The sequence below is a fragment of the Anolis carolinensis genome, chromosome 5, assembly GCF_035594765.1.
Source record: "Anolis carolinensis isolate JA03-04 chromosome 5, rAnoCar3.1.pri, whole genome shotgun sequence".
Taxonomy (NCBI): Eukaryota; Metazoa; Chordata; class Lepidosauria; order Squamata; family Dactyloidae; genus Anolis; species Anolis carolinensis.
Window position 1 is genome coordinate 203607525 of NC_085845.1, and position 16565 is coordinate 203624089.

The following is a 16565-nucleotide window of genomic DNA, read 5'->3' on the forward strand; positions in this document are numbered from 1 at the left end:
TTCTTTCTCTCTTCCTGCATTCACAGTATTTCCGAATCACTGAACAACCATGAAATCAGAAAGTCCCCTTGGTACTCGAGAAAGGGGTTTATAGTGTTTATATTCCTATTGATACAGCCTAGAATCCCATTGACTTTTTTAGCTGCCACATCACACTGTTAGCTCATGGTTAATTTTGTCAGCATGGATTGTTTTCAAGTGCTGGCCAAGGTCTTTAGGTACTGCACTCAGTGTGCCGATCACCACTGGGACCACCTTTATCATCAGATGACTAATAATAATAACATGATGATGATGATGATGATGATGATCTGATGGCCCAATATAATTCCCATCTTAATTTATTATATCTGGCACCTGAAGAAATACAGCAACAAGAGCATGTCATTTCTGAACTTCAGTAAGCATGAGCTCATACTGTATGAGTGTTTAATAGTCAATAAAGCCACTGGTAAGGAACATGGCTCCAACCAGGAATCTCATTTTGCGCTATGTGAGGAAATGTCCTCTTTCATGACTGGGAAGTAATGATCCAGGTCCAAGTACAGATTCTTTTCAATGGTCCATTTGAGGACCATAAAAGAATTCAAATGCATTTCTTATGGAAGAGCAAGAATCAATAGGCCTAAAACAATGACTCCTGATGCAGACCACGGAGGTGTCTCGAAGGAAATGACCCACAAATCAATTCCATGAAGGAATCGGTCCCCAGATTTTGTGGAGTAAGCACATCCCTACGGTTGGTTCTCCGATTATGCACATTTCACACATTGTTAATACCATGAAATGAACTCAGGATTTTCTAGATGCAAGCCATGCACCACGTCATTGAACAATGTCTTCTAGGAAGGATACGCAACATAAATATGTTTTTACTGAATGCCATTATTCTAGAACTCATTGAAATCTCTTGGTTCCCTGGTCATTACTCACAGCTAGGACGTTCCTACTGAAATGGACTTCATATACTTTTCAGTTGAGTAAACTTATGCATTGTATGCATCACCCCATCACCAGCTACCTTATAAATGGCCAGGAATATTTAGTGTCTTGTAACGACAAACATTGCTATATATTTAAGAAGCTTCAGCGATATCCAGACCTCCAGGGAGGTAAGTGTATTGCAGTGATACATTTCTTTTGAGTCACTGAAGGCTGTCTCTACACTTGCCAATTAATCTGAGGGCAATCTTCATTGAAGACCTTCCAGGAGTGGTCTGTTCTATTATATGCTAAAATGGCCCTGGATCAACTACGATGGTGGTCAGATGTAGCATCTGGACCTTCTACAGCATTTGTGTCCAGATGATCCAGCCAGGAGGAGGTCCAGCTGGAATGTCCTTTTGTCATCTATCTCACTGTCACCACTCCTTGCTGGACACAAGATCCATGCTATTGCACATAGGTTGTCCTTGGGTTGACACCATTGTTCCTCACTGGTCTCAGAACTCCTTTGGAGTACTTAGCCATCTACTGAGGTCTTAAATGGAGTGCCTATGGGATGTGCAAGAAACATAGAATGAGTCATAGAATAATGGAGTTGGAAGAGACCACATGGGCCATCTAGTCTAACCCCCTGCCATGCAGGAAAAGCACCCACGACAGATGAACATCCAGCCTCTGTTTAAAAGCCTCCAGGGAAGGAGCTTCCACCGCACTCCAAGGCAGAGAGCTCCACTGTTGAACAGCTCTTCTTGTGGTCAGGAAGTTCTTCCTAATATTCAGGTAGAATCTAGGGCTGTGCACAATTTGTCAGGGAATTGGCAACCCTGACTGATTGATGAGCCAGGTCTCACCTCTGCTCACCCGTCAGACCACTCAGACCACTCTGCAAATGGCGAAAGTGGCCCCGACCAAGAACAACTTTGCTGAATATATCTGCTGATCCCAGTGGCACTGATGCTTTATTTACATTAATATTTACAATGCTAATTAACCAAAGCTGTCAGGACACATCTTGCATCTGCAAGATCAAACACGGAACTTCTCGTCTCTCTCAGAGTCTCTGTACACTGAAGCACCTCCTCTGCATTCCACAGCCTGTGATGTATCTTCCTGTCACATAGCACAAATGGAAGTCTTTGTCATTTGCCCTTCCAGCAATCAATAATGGCTCGCTGCAATTAACCTCTTGATGCTGGGATGCTTGCCGGAATAAAACACATACACTTTCACAGCAACAATAGATTAAACATTTCATTCCATATCACAAAAACACTAACACAATTCAGTTTGGCGATACTGGGTTTGGAGAAATTTGGGGATCTGGCTGCCAGATCCCTGAAAACAGGCCAGGCAGGGGGCAGCCGAAGCCTTAACCGATAGAGATCACAGCAGCTGGATCTTTTGGCTAATGGGGGTGAGTAGCATTCTACCAGAGTCGGAGACCATGGCATGTGCGCAGCCTCTCATATCAGGCAATAGTGGGCTCCTTTTCTTCTTTCTTTCCCAGAAGACCCCTCTATCCCTTCCTGAAGCCCCTCTCCCCAGTGTTCGCTTGAAGCAAATGGAAACTCACTTTCCCAGCAGCACTTTGCACGGTGTGAGAATTGATGGAGACTCTGCCCTACCTCCTGGCGCATGATGGGAGTTGGGGTTTTTTTCTGTCCGTGTGTTTCTCACATTCTTTCTCAGCCAGCCAGAAGCCTGGTTGACTCTGCCCATTCTCCTCCCCTCTTGTTGCATGCCCTTGGGATTTAAATTCCCAGAATCTTTTTTAAAATATGTAATGGTAAAAACTTTTAAAGATTGGGTTGTTGTGTGTTTTCCGGGCTGTCTGGCCATGTTCCAGAAGTATTCTCTCCTGACGTTTTGCCCACATCTACTGGAGGCATCCTCAGAGGTTGTGAGGTATATTGGAAACTAAGCAAGGGAGGTTTATATATCTGTGGAAGGTCCAGGGTGAGATTTTTCCAAAAATCAGTGGATTGGTGGAACGTTCTGAAACTCGACAGGTTTGTAGTTATAAGTGTGGCCTACAAGCGAGGCAGGTTTCATGCTGATAGGCCTAAAAATGACAGTGAAACAAGACTCTAAAATTTCTCCATTGGCGCCAATGGACCAAATTTTACCGGCACGAAAACGGAACATCCCTCCTGATTTCGGAAATTTGTCAATAAACAGTAGGGGAGGGACTGAAAATGGGACCGAAAATGGCACTTTTTTGCTAATTCGCACACTCCTAGTGGAACCTCCTTTCCTGTAATTTGAACCCATGGCTCCATTCAGTCCTAGCTTTCAGAGCAGCAGAAATAATAAACCTCTCCCTCTTCCTTATGACAGCCTTTCAAAGTATTTAAGCATGGCTCTCATGTCTCCTCTCAACCTTCTCTTTTGAGGCTAATTATTTCATCCCCAGCTCTTTAAGATTCTCCTCTTCAGATTGCAAGGCCCCAGCAAAACTGGGGGGGGGGGGGGGGGTTAGAAGAAACCCTTTATTAAGAAAATTGAAAGAACACCTTCTAGGAATCTCTAGGTTCTCCAACATGACTTTATGGAAGTTGACCATAGAATCGCACTAGAAGACAATATAAATGCCCAGAAAAACCTGCAAATGTAGAGAGACAACAGCAGTGAGGAAAGACAGCTACAATCATACATGGGAAATCGGAAAGGTGTTAAGCAGGATCACACAAGACGCTCCTAACCATTTCCCTTCTTTTATTCAGACTCCAAAGGTGTAGAGATGGGAACAGTCAACACATTCCTCCTTTCCTTTTCGGTTATTATTTCCTTCTTCTTGCAAGGTGAGTCCTTTCTGCTGAGATCTTGAGATGTTCCTCTATCCTACAGGAAGTCATCAAAGCAATTCTTGGAGATCTGAAACTGGGATTGTTAATATCCCAACCAATAACAGCACGAGCTTCAAAAAGTATCCCTTATCTAGAATTCCAAAATCTGAAATACTCCAAAATCTAAAATTGCCCTTATGGGTTGCTCAGATAATGAGGATAGAAAATCTCTTTCATTAGCAACCTTCGATTCTTAAAATCTGATGGAAGAAAAGCATAGAAATTGCCAATCTCCCGTTTCCATTAATGGTGTGCAAAATGGCTGAAATTCAATTAGTAAGTCATTTGGAGATTTGGATGGCCTTTGTCTCGATTTGTAAAGATTTGGAGGGATCCCATTTCAATTCGTCATCTGAATCTTCAAAGTTTCGTAATTGCTTCATTAAGATTTGTTCCATTAATGGGAATGGGGAAACTTTCAACGTTTGTTTCGCTGTCAGTTTTATGGCTATCAGGATGAAGGTTGGCAAACTTGTAGACAACATTTACGACCTTAACCCTGACAAGTTTCAGTCACTCACTGATTTTAGGACATTTTAATTTTTTCCCAAATACTTAAAAAGACTTCCAAGAGTTATAACTGTACTCTTAAGAGGAGAACTTTTAGAGAACTTTGTTAATGAATGGCAATCAGTGATCCAACATCTCAATGTAAAATTAATCTAAAAATGGACATAGGGGAGCCTATCAGACAGTAGACAAGGAGGAAACAGATATTAATTTAGAGCCTATGATACCTTTATGTGTACTGTTTAAACAGAAGACTGTAACTCCCTAAAGAAAATATATTATTTGAGAAATTATAATGGAATACTAATACAGTAGAGTCTCACTTATTCAAGACTCGCCTATCCAAGGTTCTGGATTACCCAAGACATTTTTGTAGTCAATGTTTTCTATATATCATGATATTTTGGTGCTAAATTTGTAAATACAGTAATTACAACATAACATTACTGTGTATTGAACTACTTTTCCTGTCAAATTTGTTGTATAACATGATGTTTTGCTGCTTAATTTGTAAAATCATAACCTAATTTGATGTTTAATAGGCTTTTCCTTAATCCCTCCTTATTATCCAAGATATTCGCTTACCCAAGGTTCTGCCGGCCCATTTAGCTTGGATAAGTGAGACTCTACTGTAGCTGGAAAACATTGCACTGTATGCAAGAAACACTTAGAGATGTATGTTTACTTGAATAAAAAATGGGGGGGGGGGGGAAACTTCCATGAGGAATCCTGTTGAATTTTTCCACAATAAGACAATATAAGCAGGGCATCAATCCTGCAAAGGTTCAGAAAAATTTATTCATCTATTGATTTTTAGGCATTGTTTAAAGTTGTTTCAATTTAAAAAATTGTTTTTAAAACTCTTGAGGGATTCCCTCAAATTATGGCACAGTGAGACAACATGAGCAGGGCAGCAAGACTGCCAAGTTTCAGAACAATCAGTCTATCAACTGGTTTTTAGGGGGGAAATCAATTTAAGCACATGTGATTAACCTAAATCATTTTCATATCAATTAGACTTAAAGCCCCGCTCTTCTGGTGCAAGAAGAATTCTGGGAAATGTAGTTCAGGGCAGGGCCTTCCCAAAATGCATCTCCCAGAATTCTGTTCACGCCAGAAGAATGGGACTGTCTGCATTAAAGAATTAAAGTGATTACACGCAATAAGCATAATTGTAAGTGAAATGCTGGCCATGTCAAGCGAAGCTGGCAGGTAAGCAGGATCCAAAGAACACGTATTTATCTCTCTTTATTGCAAGCATCACAAAGACACAGAGAGATGCTGAGGGGAGTAGGCCAGCTTTGCAGAAAGCCACGTGATTTGGCTTTCTTGTTCTGACTAGCTGACAAGGAAAAAGAACAGCATGCAGCTGCCCTTGTCAATCATCAACCCCCTCCCCCTCCCACCCCAGACAATTACGGACAATGGAGTATATTACACTGAAAAAACAAAAAGCTCTGAAACAACAAATCTTTACAAATCTTTCCAAAATATTTGAAGGCTTATGTTTTGATTAGTAAATGCTTTGGAAGGGTCCCTTTCCGAGTAGTAACTTGAAGATTCGTATTCACGAGTCATACGATCTTTGAATTACAAAGCAGAGCTCCGAAGCTTTGCATATCCCTAATATCCATCATACATATCCACAGATAACCTTATATGTAGAAAGACACCCCCATTTTCTCCTTGCCCTTGCTTCACCACTTCTGGAAAGTCTGCAATGAGAAAGCAAAGGCAAAAAAGAAAACCTGAAGGCATCTCAAGGCCTTCCAGGTAAATCTCCAAGGATCGATAGAGCTTTTTGAACAGAAGGGATACTTATAGTGGAATCATCATTGGCTGGACTAAAGTATCCCTAGAAGTCCCCATCCATTCCAGGATTCCATGAAACCATGGCTTCTCTTTCCTCTTTCCTTGGCAGGTACTGAAGCAGCATCCTGCCCAAAGGATTGGAAGATCTATCAGGATGTTTGCTATGGAGTCATTCAAACATATGAGACATGGTCAGAAGCAGAAGTAAGTACTGGTTGGGTCTTGGCCATGAGATCCAAGCGTCATGACTATGGGGTTTATTCTGGCCTCATGGTGGAGCCCCATAACTTTTTTGAAATAGTGGTTGTTTGTCAACATGTTGACTTTTAGCAACTATCTGAGTAACTTTTAGCAACTATCTGAGTCTCCAGATTTTCTTATCCTTATGGTCTTTCAAACCCAGGGCAGCTGTGACTTCCTTTCTTTCCATCTGAAATGGGGTCTTCTTCTTTTCCTTCCTCCATTCACCTTTTCTAATAATAATAATAATAATAATAATAATAATAATAATAATAGTGCGGTTTTCTGGCATTGTATATTTTTGCCGCTTCTGTGACTGTTCATTTGGGTTTTGATGATTCCGTAGCCCACTTGTCGATGGATGTCCAGAATCAGCAGCATCCACAGCGGTCCTTTTTATCCTGGGCGACGACCGAGCCAGTATAGACTTCATTTGGGTTTGATTCTCCACAATGCTAATGGGTTAGGTGCTCTTAGTTCTGAGATCAAGCAATACCTGATCCGAAAGTACTGGCTGACCACCAGAAAAATTGAAGAAGCTTTGGAAATTGTGAAAGAACAAATTACAGCAACAGCCAGAAAAATTGAAAGGTATGAAGCCAGAATCATTCAGTACAGACAAAATCAACTGTTTCAATCAGACCAAAGACGGTTCTACCAGAGCCTGAACCAAACAACAGACACAGTAACCATAAAGCCAGAAAAAAACTGCAACAATGAAGTTCTGGAAAGAACTTTGGGAAAATAATAAAAACTACAACAAAAATGCTGGGTGATAAAGGAGTTTGAAGGAAAATTCTCACAGAACAAAATGGAACAGATGGAAATAACAACTGAAATGATCAGCAAACGAGTGCAAAAAGTCAAGAACTGGACATCGCCTGGTAGTGATCAACTTCATGGATTTTGGCTCAAACATCTGATTAGTTTACATGGAAAAATGGCCCAACAATTCAATGAGATGCTGCAGAAAGGAAGTATCAGTGAATGGCTAACAACTGGAAGAACATACCTGATACAAAAGGATCCAGCAAAAGGAGCAGCACCAGGAAACTACAGGCCAATAACGTGTCTGCCCACTATGTTTAAACTACTGACTGGCATCATAGCTGACAGAATTCAAGATTATCTTGAAGAAAAAAACATCTTGCCAGATGAACAGAAAGGCAACAAACGGAAAAGCAGGGGCACAAAAGACCAGTTATTGATTGACAAAATGATTCTGGAGAACTGTAAGAGCCAAAAAGCTAATCTTCACATGACGTGGATTGACTACAAAAATGCCTTTGACACACTCCCACACAGCTGGATCATCAAGTGCCTGGACGCCATCGGGATTAGTAAAAACGTTGGCACCTTCATTGAAAACATGATGGAGCACTGGAAAACTGAACTGTTTGTTGGAAATGAAAGCTATGGACTTGTCAACATCAGAAGAGGAATTTTCCAGGGAGATTCATTGTCTCCTCTGCTTTTCATTATTGCCATGGACAGAAAAACAAGAAAACTCATGACCATTCATCATTCACTGCACCCTCGCAGTGATGTTGACCGGCTCTATTTGCCTAGAAGATCAGGGGGCAGAGGACTCTTACAAGTCAAACAAGCAGTCAAAGAAGAAGAACATGCCCTGGCAGAATATGTAAAGCAAAGTGAAGAACCTGCTTTGATTGAAGTCAAAAATCAGAAACTCCTTAAAACACAACAGACAAAAAACCAGTACAAGAAAACCGCACTACAAACTAGAGCTGACAGCTGGCACAACAAAACACTGCATGGAAAGTTCCTTGACAAAATTGAAGGAAAAGCTGATAAGGAGAAGACCTGGCTCTGGCTCACGAATGGGACCCTGAAGAAGGAGACAGAAGGCCTGATCCTTGCAGCCCAGGAGCAAGCCATCAGAACAAATGCAATTAAGACCAAGATTGAAAAATCAGCTGATGACCCAAAATGCAGACTGTGCAAGGAAGCTGACGAAACCATTGATCATATCCTCAGCTGCTGTAAAAAATTGCACAGACAGACTACAAACAGAGGCACAACTGTGTAGCCCAAATGATTCATTGGAACTTATGCCTCAAGTACCACCTGCCAGCAGCAAAGAACTGGTGGGATCACAAACCAGCAAAGATTGTGGAAAATGAACACGCAAAGATACTGTGGGACTTCCGAATCCAGACTGACAAAGTTCTGGAACACAACACACCAGACATCACAGTTGTGGAAAAGAACAAGGTTTGGATCATTGATGTTGCCATCCCAGGTGACAGTCGCATTGACGAAAAACAACAGGAAAAACTCAGCCGCTATCAGGACCTCAAGATTGAACTTCAAAGACTCTGGCAGAAACCAGTGCAGGTGGTCCCGGTGGTGATGGGCACACTGGGTGCCGTGCCAAAAGATCTCAGCCGGCATTTGGAAACAATAGACATTGACAAAATTACGATCTGCCAACTGCAAAAGGCCACCCTGCTGGGATCTGCAAGCATCATCCGAAAATACATCACACAGTCCTAGACACTTGGGAAGTGTTCGACTTGTGGTTTTGTGAAACGAAATCCAGCATGTCTATCTTGTTTGCTGTGTCATACAACGTCGTTGTGTCAATAATAATAATAATAATAATAATAATAATAATAATAATAATAAATAAATAAACTTTATTTGTATGCAACTCTATCTCCCCGAGGGGACTCAGAGTGGCTTTCCACATAATAACAGATAAACATTCAATGCCTATACAGACAAAAAACTAAAATTTAACAACAACAATAATCAACGTTTTACAATAAGATAAAACAACAGTGACATTAACTTTAAATAATTATCATTAAAAACAGTTTAAAAGACCAAAAGAGGTAGAGCATTATTGCCTCTTCTATTGAGTCTGCTCTTCTCCTGATACAGTCAAAGTGCCTCTGTTTGGTATTCTTGGCTTCTAGGAAGAGTTCAGACCTGATTTGTTCTTGGAGATATATATGTCAGGGGTTGGTTAGCTCCGAACCACCCTGATTTATTGGTGAGTCAGGCCTCTCACCAATCCATCTTCTGTCAGACCGCTTAAGCTACTGGCTACAAGCAGCACCGACAAACAACACCACAGTCGTAATTCAGCTGATCCCAGCGGTTCTAAGGCTTTATTATATACAACTATATACAACTAAGAAGTCCATCGCTCATAGGATCAATGCTTCCCAAACAAAGGCAAAGCATGTCCTCTCTCTTTCCTGATTGTCTGCTAAGCACTTCTGCTGGTAACTCCCACATTCCATAGCAGAATGACAAATGTCCGGTCTGCACTTCTGAGACCGGAAGGCTCGACCTATTGACTAGTCAGGCTATCAATCAAGCAGGCTTGCCATTAACCCGTGTGCTGCTGGAAAGCATGCCAGAATACACAGTTGCAAAAATCCAACAGCAAAAACACTTGATTCAACATTTCACACTTACAACATAATAACACCAACAATTTATGGGTCATTTTTATCAGTCCACAGGACCCGCAAAATCATCTCAAATGTATTGATTTTTTTCCCATTCACTTTATTCACTGTCTGTCTTCTGCAGCAACACATCTCTTCCTGCTGCTAGATCCATCCAACTCATTGAAAAAATGTTGGTAGTTATTTCTTTTAAATTTCATGTTTAGAATACAAGAAGCATAGCCCTCATGTTATTCTCCCTTGTGCACCTTCAGGTCACTTCCAGGGAATCCTCAGACAAACTTTTCCAAGGGTTTTCTGGAGCTGACATTGAATGTTAAAAGGCTGGTAAATCTAATGCCAGTCAAGAGCAGAAATTTCTTGGGGAAAGATTATAAATTCAAGAGGTGTAGATAAGAGTAGGGTGGCAAAATGACAGTCTTTGTGGTTATAATTCCTATTCCTTCTCAAAAGTAAACTCTCCCCATCCCCTCAAGTGCTACATTTCTGAAGTTTGGAAGCAAAAATACTGGAAAAATCTCAGTATTTCCAATTATTTTCTTCCTATCTGCATAAGCCTATTTATGTGTATCCTCCAGAACTTCACAGATGAAAACTGGACTATGTTGTGTCCCTTCATCTCTGTCATACTTCTGAAGAGAACTAGGGCTCAGGTAGTGATGAAAAAAATACCAGCTAGGACCAAGAGGACTTTGAAGTGGAAAAATACCAGTCAAAACAGAGAGTTCAGACAAGGAAAAAGGTCAACCTAATAACAAGCGAGTAGTGGGAGAGAGGGGGGAAAATGCAAGCTGATGTAGCAGACACAAAGATACTGATAAGAGAGAACAAATAAAGACAAAAGTTCAATGAACTTCCACATGCTCAATGGTGTTGGCTATAAATGGTGTTGCACTCTCCACCCAGCAAGGTAACTTGGTCAATTAAACCTGTTGAAAACTGCTTTACTACAGTAAAACATAAAGTACAGTACACTCGGTGAAACAATGCGAAAGAAAGCCAGGAAGTCGTACTTCAGACAAAGAAACAGGTATAAATCCAGATGCAGACTTGGAGCAGGCATACAGAGAGTGAAGGCATTAGAGTCAGTTTGTTACCAGCAAGAGCTGGCTGCATCTGCTTCAGCTTTTATAGCCCTGGGTCTGCACACAGCTGCTAGGGCAGTTCCTAATCACTCAGCTGCATCTCTGGCAGCTAATCTAGCTGAAGTACATTTCTGCTCTGTTTCCTTTCGCCTCTCCTGAAATGTGGGTACTAGCAAAGTCTCTTCCTCAGACTCCAACTCACCCTCAGATTCATGAACACTTTCCTGCTCCCCTTCCTCTTCTGAAGAAGAGGAATCCCTGACAATTAATCAAATAGAAATCAGGTCCCCCCCGTCCCCTTCATATTAATCAAATGGAATCAGGTCCCTTGTCCCCTTCAGTAGCTTTATCCATGTTTGGGGGCTAATTAATAAGCGGGAACGGCAGTGAGCCCCTACAGAATCGCACAGGGGCCTCTTGTTTAGCCTCTTCATTTCCTTCCTTCCTTCCACACAAAGGAAGGTTAGAAAACAGTCCATGGAAGTCAGCTGCTCAATCTTTTAGAGAAGGGAAAAGAAGTGAAAGCAAAACAAGTTAAAGAAAAGCTAATAATCACACATCGTCTTTTCTTGTCCAGGTGGACTGTCAGTCCAGAGGCCTTGGTGGCCATCTGGCATCCATCCTTCGTGAGTCGGAGGCTGCCATGATATCGGGGATGCTCAGACACAGCTACCCGAATGTCAAGGAGCTTTGGGTGGGACTGCAAGACCCCCGTCAGGTAAGTTCTGGGTTTCATTGAATCACAGAATCAGAGTTGGAAGAGTTCAAATAACATCTTGAAGACAGGAGGGCATTTTTCACCATATTTTGGATCTTCCAGGGAGATTTTATGCCTAAGAACAGCCTCTTATAGAGAGCTATAGATATAAATGTGGTCTACCTTGAGCGTAAATTGTCCTGCAGTGGACTCAATATGTGCTGGAAATGCCCCCCACACCAATGAAAGGGCATTTGAGAACATATCCTGAAGCCAAATACCATTTGCCATACAGCTTGGAAACAAAAAGCCAGGGTTAGTCTTGAAGGGTTTGGTGTAGTAATTTACATCAGAAGCTTGGCACAAAGGTCTGTATAAGAGTGTTTATGTCCTGCTGTTTCTGTCTTGGAATGGCAAATCCAGAAACATCATATTCTAGGAAGGCTATTTCCAGGGGTCGAAATTAGTCCCAAGGACTTTTGCGCATACCTACTCCAGAGTTGTGTGTTTCTCATTATCCTCATATAGTAAGTAAGTAAACTTTTATTACGGTCAATGACCAGCTCGTAACAGGGGTACCCAGTTCTGTACATCCATGTCAGACTTCGTTAATAATAATAAAATTATAATAAAAAAATGCAAAAACCACTATAAAATTGAATTATTTACCAATTTAAAATCTAGGCTAAAGACCACATATAAGTAACTATTGAAGCCCAACTAACCCCACAGGATCCTCTGGGGCAGTCTCAAGGTAGGGAGTGGGGATGACACGGGGGGGGGGGGGGGGAGAGAGAGAAGGTATGAAGAAGGTAAGGGTGCAATTTCCCAATCAAAGCAGAGGAAAGCTGAGCTGAAAATGTTGAACCCCACCCCCTTCACACCTTTTTATTCAATACACAAGCCAGGCACAACTTTGCTTTCAGGCCTTCCATTGCCATTTAAACTCTCCAAATGGTTTTTCTTTGCCTGCTTCTTGCAGACCGGCCGCTGGCAATGGAGTGATTCCAACCCGTTCAACTTCAAAGCATGGAGTCAATGTTCAGTGGGAATTAAAGGACACTGTGCCTACATTTCCAGGAGAACTGGTGAGGAATGATTCTGATCCCTAGGTGTTCCAGGGCAAGGTGGTAGAGAGGGGCTGTTGCACCACAAAGTTACGAGAGCACTCTGAAAACCACATTGAGGCCAGATATTCAAGCAAAGCAGTTTAAATATGCAAGCAAACAGCGGAAAGAGTTAATAGAGCAAGTTGTCCATAATATAATGTCCATAATAGTTCAAAAGACAGTTCTTCAAAGTCTTTCAAAGTTGTAATCCACAAACAGAACTCAAATAGTTCCAGCAAAGAGTCCAAGTCAGTAAGCATCCAGGAATTGCACAAAGCAGGGACAAGACAGAGCAAAACGACAACTGTAATACACTTGGAGGGTATTCCTTGAAAAGCAGGGAAACAAGAGTAACAAGGTGAGGTATATTCGAGAGTCACAAGGCACAAACTCCAACTGAGTATCCTGGAAACGACACAGGAACAAGGCAAGGATCAAGAGACAGGAACTGAGATGCTTCTCCCAAGACACCGCAACAAAAACAAGGAGCGAGGTCCCTTTAAGGAAACCTCAAGACTACTGCTCAATGAGATCCAGGACAATCACAGCTTCACATGGGAAAGTTTATTAATTACTTCTTCTCAGCACTTCTCTTTGACTCCTATCCTGTGAGATAGATTGTCTCCAATCAAAAGACACATCCTCCCCTACAACAATTCCATCTGGTGAATCCAGCCTTGAGTTAACATTGGAATGTTCCCCAATTAGCTGTTCCTCTGGAAGCACAACTTCAGGCATCTGCAAAGTCATTGGGCTCTGATCCAAACCCCAGAGAGCCTCAAAATCCAAATCAGCCTCTGAGTTCCACTCCGTCTCCTGTGGAGGGCCAGATCATGACGGCTGAGCTATAACAGGGCCACTCTTGCTTTCTTGGGGTCCCACTTTGTAGGAGTGGAAATGAGAAAATATGAAGAAACCAGAAGAGAAAGACTGTTTGTTCAATTTTTTTCCGCAAACTTCGTTGCTGTCATACACCTTAAAGTACTCTCTCACGTTGGTGGCCTTGAGGTAGAGATCTGTGGCTGATTTTGGCAGAAATCATATTTTTCACACACAAACACATAAGGGTAGGATAGATAATAAATGATAAATGTATCATATGAGCAAACGCTGATACGAATGTAGGCAGAGGCAGTGAGGAAGAAGATATACCATATATACTCGAGTATAAGCCAAGTTTTTCAGTCCTTTTTAGGGCTGAAAAAGCCCTCCTCAACTTTACTCGAGTGAAGGTCCTGGACGGCTTACATTCGGGTCAGCTTGTACTTGAGTATATAAGTAATCAGAGTTGGACAGTCTTATTAAAGTCTTATTATTATCTTAAAATATAGCTTTATGTAAATACGAGGGCTATCCACAAAGTAGGTTACATTTTGGAATTAAAAAGGAACAAAGTTAGGCAAAAACATTTACCATATGCAGTTGAAAGCCACACCCAAATACCACATCTCACATAGTCGCCATTCAAATCTAGGCACTTACCATAGAGATGAATGAGCTTTGCAACTCCTTCCCCACTAAATTCTGCCGCTTGCGCCCTCAACCCCTTGTTTCCAACAATGGGGCATGGCTGGCAATGCAGTGCTTTGGTGACACTGCACAGCTGCAGGAAGGGCTGACCAGCTGGTTGAGGGCACAAGTGGCAGAATTTAATCTTAAATTCATCTTAAATTCAAAAACGTAACCTACTTTGTGGACAACCCTCGTATTAAAAACAGTTAACCTACTGATGCCTCAATTAATGTAATTGTATCGGTATCTATATTTATTTTTATTTTTGAAATTTACCAGTAGCTTCTGCATTTCCCACCCTCATCTTATATCCAAGTCAATAGGTTTTCCCAGTTTCTGTGGTAAAATTAGGTGCCTTGGTTTATATTTGGGTTGGCTTATACTCAGGTATATATAGTATTCTATTAAAAGGTTGGGGAGGGTTTGCCTTTGCAAGAGACTTGCTGTTGCAGATCTGTTCTGCACATGTTTATACACACACACACACACACACACATAATAAGAAATGAGGTCCATCATGATGTGGGTCTCAGAGACCCCCGAGTCATGACCCCGTCACCATTATGGATCAGACCGAAGAAGATATGGGGTTTGTGCCAATTCCGCAAGATTCTGCTCCCTTCCGGATGTCCCCTGTTGACAGTTTTAGCCCACAGTTAATTAAAAGGGCCCTTGAGCCAGAGCCCAGTTCTCCAGAGAGCACTCCTTTTGACCGAAGATTGTTTTGGGACACATCTCGCTCGGAGAAGCAGAATAAGAGAAAAAACGCTAGATTAGCGGAGAGAGCAAGCGCTAATTAAGCCAGTTCCCTTGAGAGTTTTCCGGGAGGGTTGCATCTGGCAAGTTGTTGACTTTAGTCCACTTTCCCTTGGGAAAGAGTGTTCAGACACCTGGCTGGAAGGGAGATTGTAGTCCCATAAAAGTTCTGGGCGCCGACTGACCTTTGTGGTGTCAACGTGTCAGTTGAGGAATTCACATCGACTCTCGTTTCTGCAGCGCGCTACTCTCGCGTTGCATCTTGTTTCCCTGCCAAGCCTGGACAGCGAATCAGCTCTACCACGACCAACTTTGCCTTGCCTTGTATCCTAGCCTCGGAATTAAACCCTGGAACTCTTTGACAGATCTTGCTTTAATCCCCACTCAAACAGCCTAGAAGTTTGAGTGTGTTTCAGTTATCGGATTTTAAACTTTGAACTCTAATACTGGACATCTACTTATACAGTTCCCAGTGCTCACGCTGCCCGGAGGCATCACAGTAGGATTCACAGAAAAAAGGGGAAAGAAAATATTTAATTGGTTTAGGTGTCCTTGTTGAACTATAAATCGATAGCACAAGCACTGGGCTGGGAAGGCATCCAAGGATAGTTTGGGTCCTCTTTTTCCTCAGAAAGGACCAGATAAAACAGAAAGGGTTCTGACTGTAAGTAACAGAAGTTACATCAGGAAGCAAGGATTTCTGACCCTCTTCCTCTTTTGTCTTCCAGGGTTTAAGGAATTTGAGAAAAGCTCTTGCCACATGTCCAGGGCTTATCTGTGTAAATCTACCATGTAATCCACATCACTGTTTGTTTCGGTTTCCAAGAAAAACGTAATACTTCTTGATTTTCTTGAATAAAACTTCTTGGTGATTTAAGATTTTGCCTTTGATGTTCAAATAATTTAACTTCTTTTCACAAAAATCTCCATTTTCACAGCCTCAAATTGTACCTGGTATATGGTTGCGATTGTGGATTTTTTTAAAGCCGTGAATATCTCATTTAAAAAAAAAGAAAAGGGATACTTCTCCCCACAGGATCCAAAGATAGGCTGATCAATGAGCATCCTTTATCCAGGATTACAAAACCCAAGGTTTTCCAAAATTATCCAAATGGGTGGCTGGGAGAGTAACGACGTTGCTTTCTGATGGCTCAATGTACATCATGTACAAAATGATTTTTCAATGACTATGAGCAGATGAGACATACATTTTGTGTTGAGACTTGGGGTCCCATCTCCAAGATATCCCATTACAGAGTCCCACCCCCCCTTCCGGGTCCTCCACGTTTCCCGGCGTGGCCTGGCTGGAGCAGCTGTAGAAGCAGCCAGAGCAACATGGCGGGCACGGAGCAAGGATCCAGCCAGTGCTAGTAAGGAAGGCTTTACTAGCTCCCCGGGGCTTGTAAGGGGGAGAAAGGCCACATAACAAAGTAATGTATAAATAAATATAGTATCCCTACTTTGCGGATTTTCACTTATTGCGGGAGGTGCTGGGATGGAACCCCCACGATAAAGTGAGGGAACACTACTATTTATGCAGGCCAATATCCCATTGGCTTTTTGAGCTGCTGCATCACATTGTTGGCTCATCTTCCCCTTCCTCCTCACCA

At 42.0% G+C, this 16565-nt stretch overlaps 1 protein-coding gene across 1 annotated transcript; it reads left to right on the top strand.

The window, feature by feature from the left end:
• The first annotated feature begins 973 nt into the window (after window positions 1-973).
• LOC134299712 (regenerating islet-derived protein 4-like) lies at window positions 974-15832 on the top strand. The gene is made up of 6 exons (XM_062983427.1): window positions 974-1112; window positions 3669-3746; window positions 6223-6317; window positions 11459-11599; window positions 12561-12666; window positions 15684-15832. The coding sequence occupies exons 1-6, from the start codon at window positions 989-991 to the stop codon at window positions 15749-15751; spliced, it is 612 nt and encodes a 203-aa protein (XP_062839497.1). The 5' UTR covers window positions 974-988; the 3' UTR covers window positions 15752-15832.
• Window positions 15833-16565: the final 733 nt, after the last annotated feature.

What these genes read in the sequence shown, in the direction of transcription:
- LOC134299712 (XM_062983427.1), top strand. Translation starts at nt 989, where the DNA reads ATGCATTGTATGCATCACCCCATCACCAGCTACCTTATAAATGGCCAG. An exon ending in TATTTCCTTCTTCTTGCAAG is followed by an intron (nt 3,747 to 6,222) that starts GTGAGTCCTTTC and finishes TTTCCTTGGCAG; the next exon opens with GTACTGAAGCAGCATCCTGC. An exon ending in GACTGCAAGACCCCCGTCAG is followed by an intron (nt 11,600 to 12,560) that starts GTAAGTTCTGGG and finishes TGCTTCTTGCAG; the next exon opens with ACCGGCCGCTGGCAATGGAG.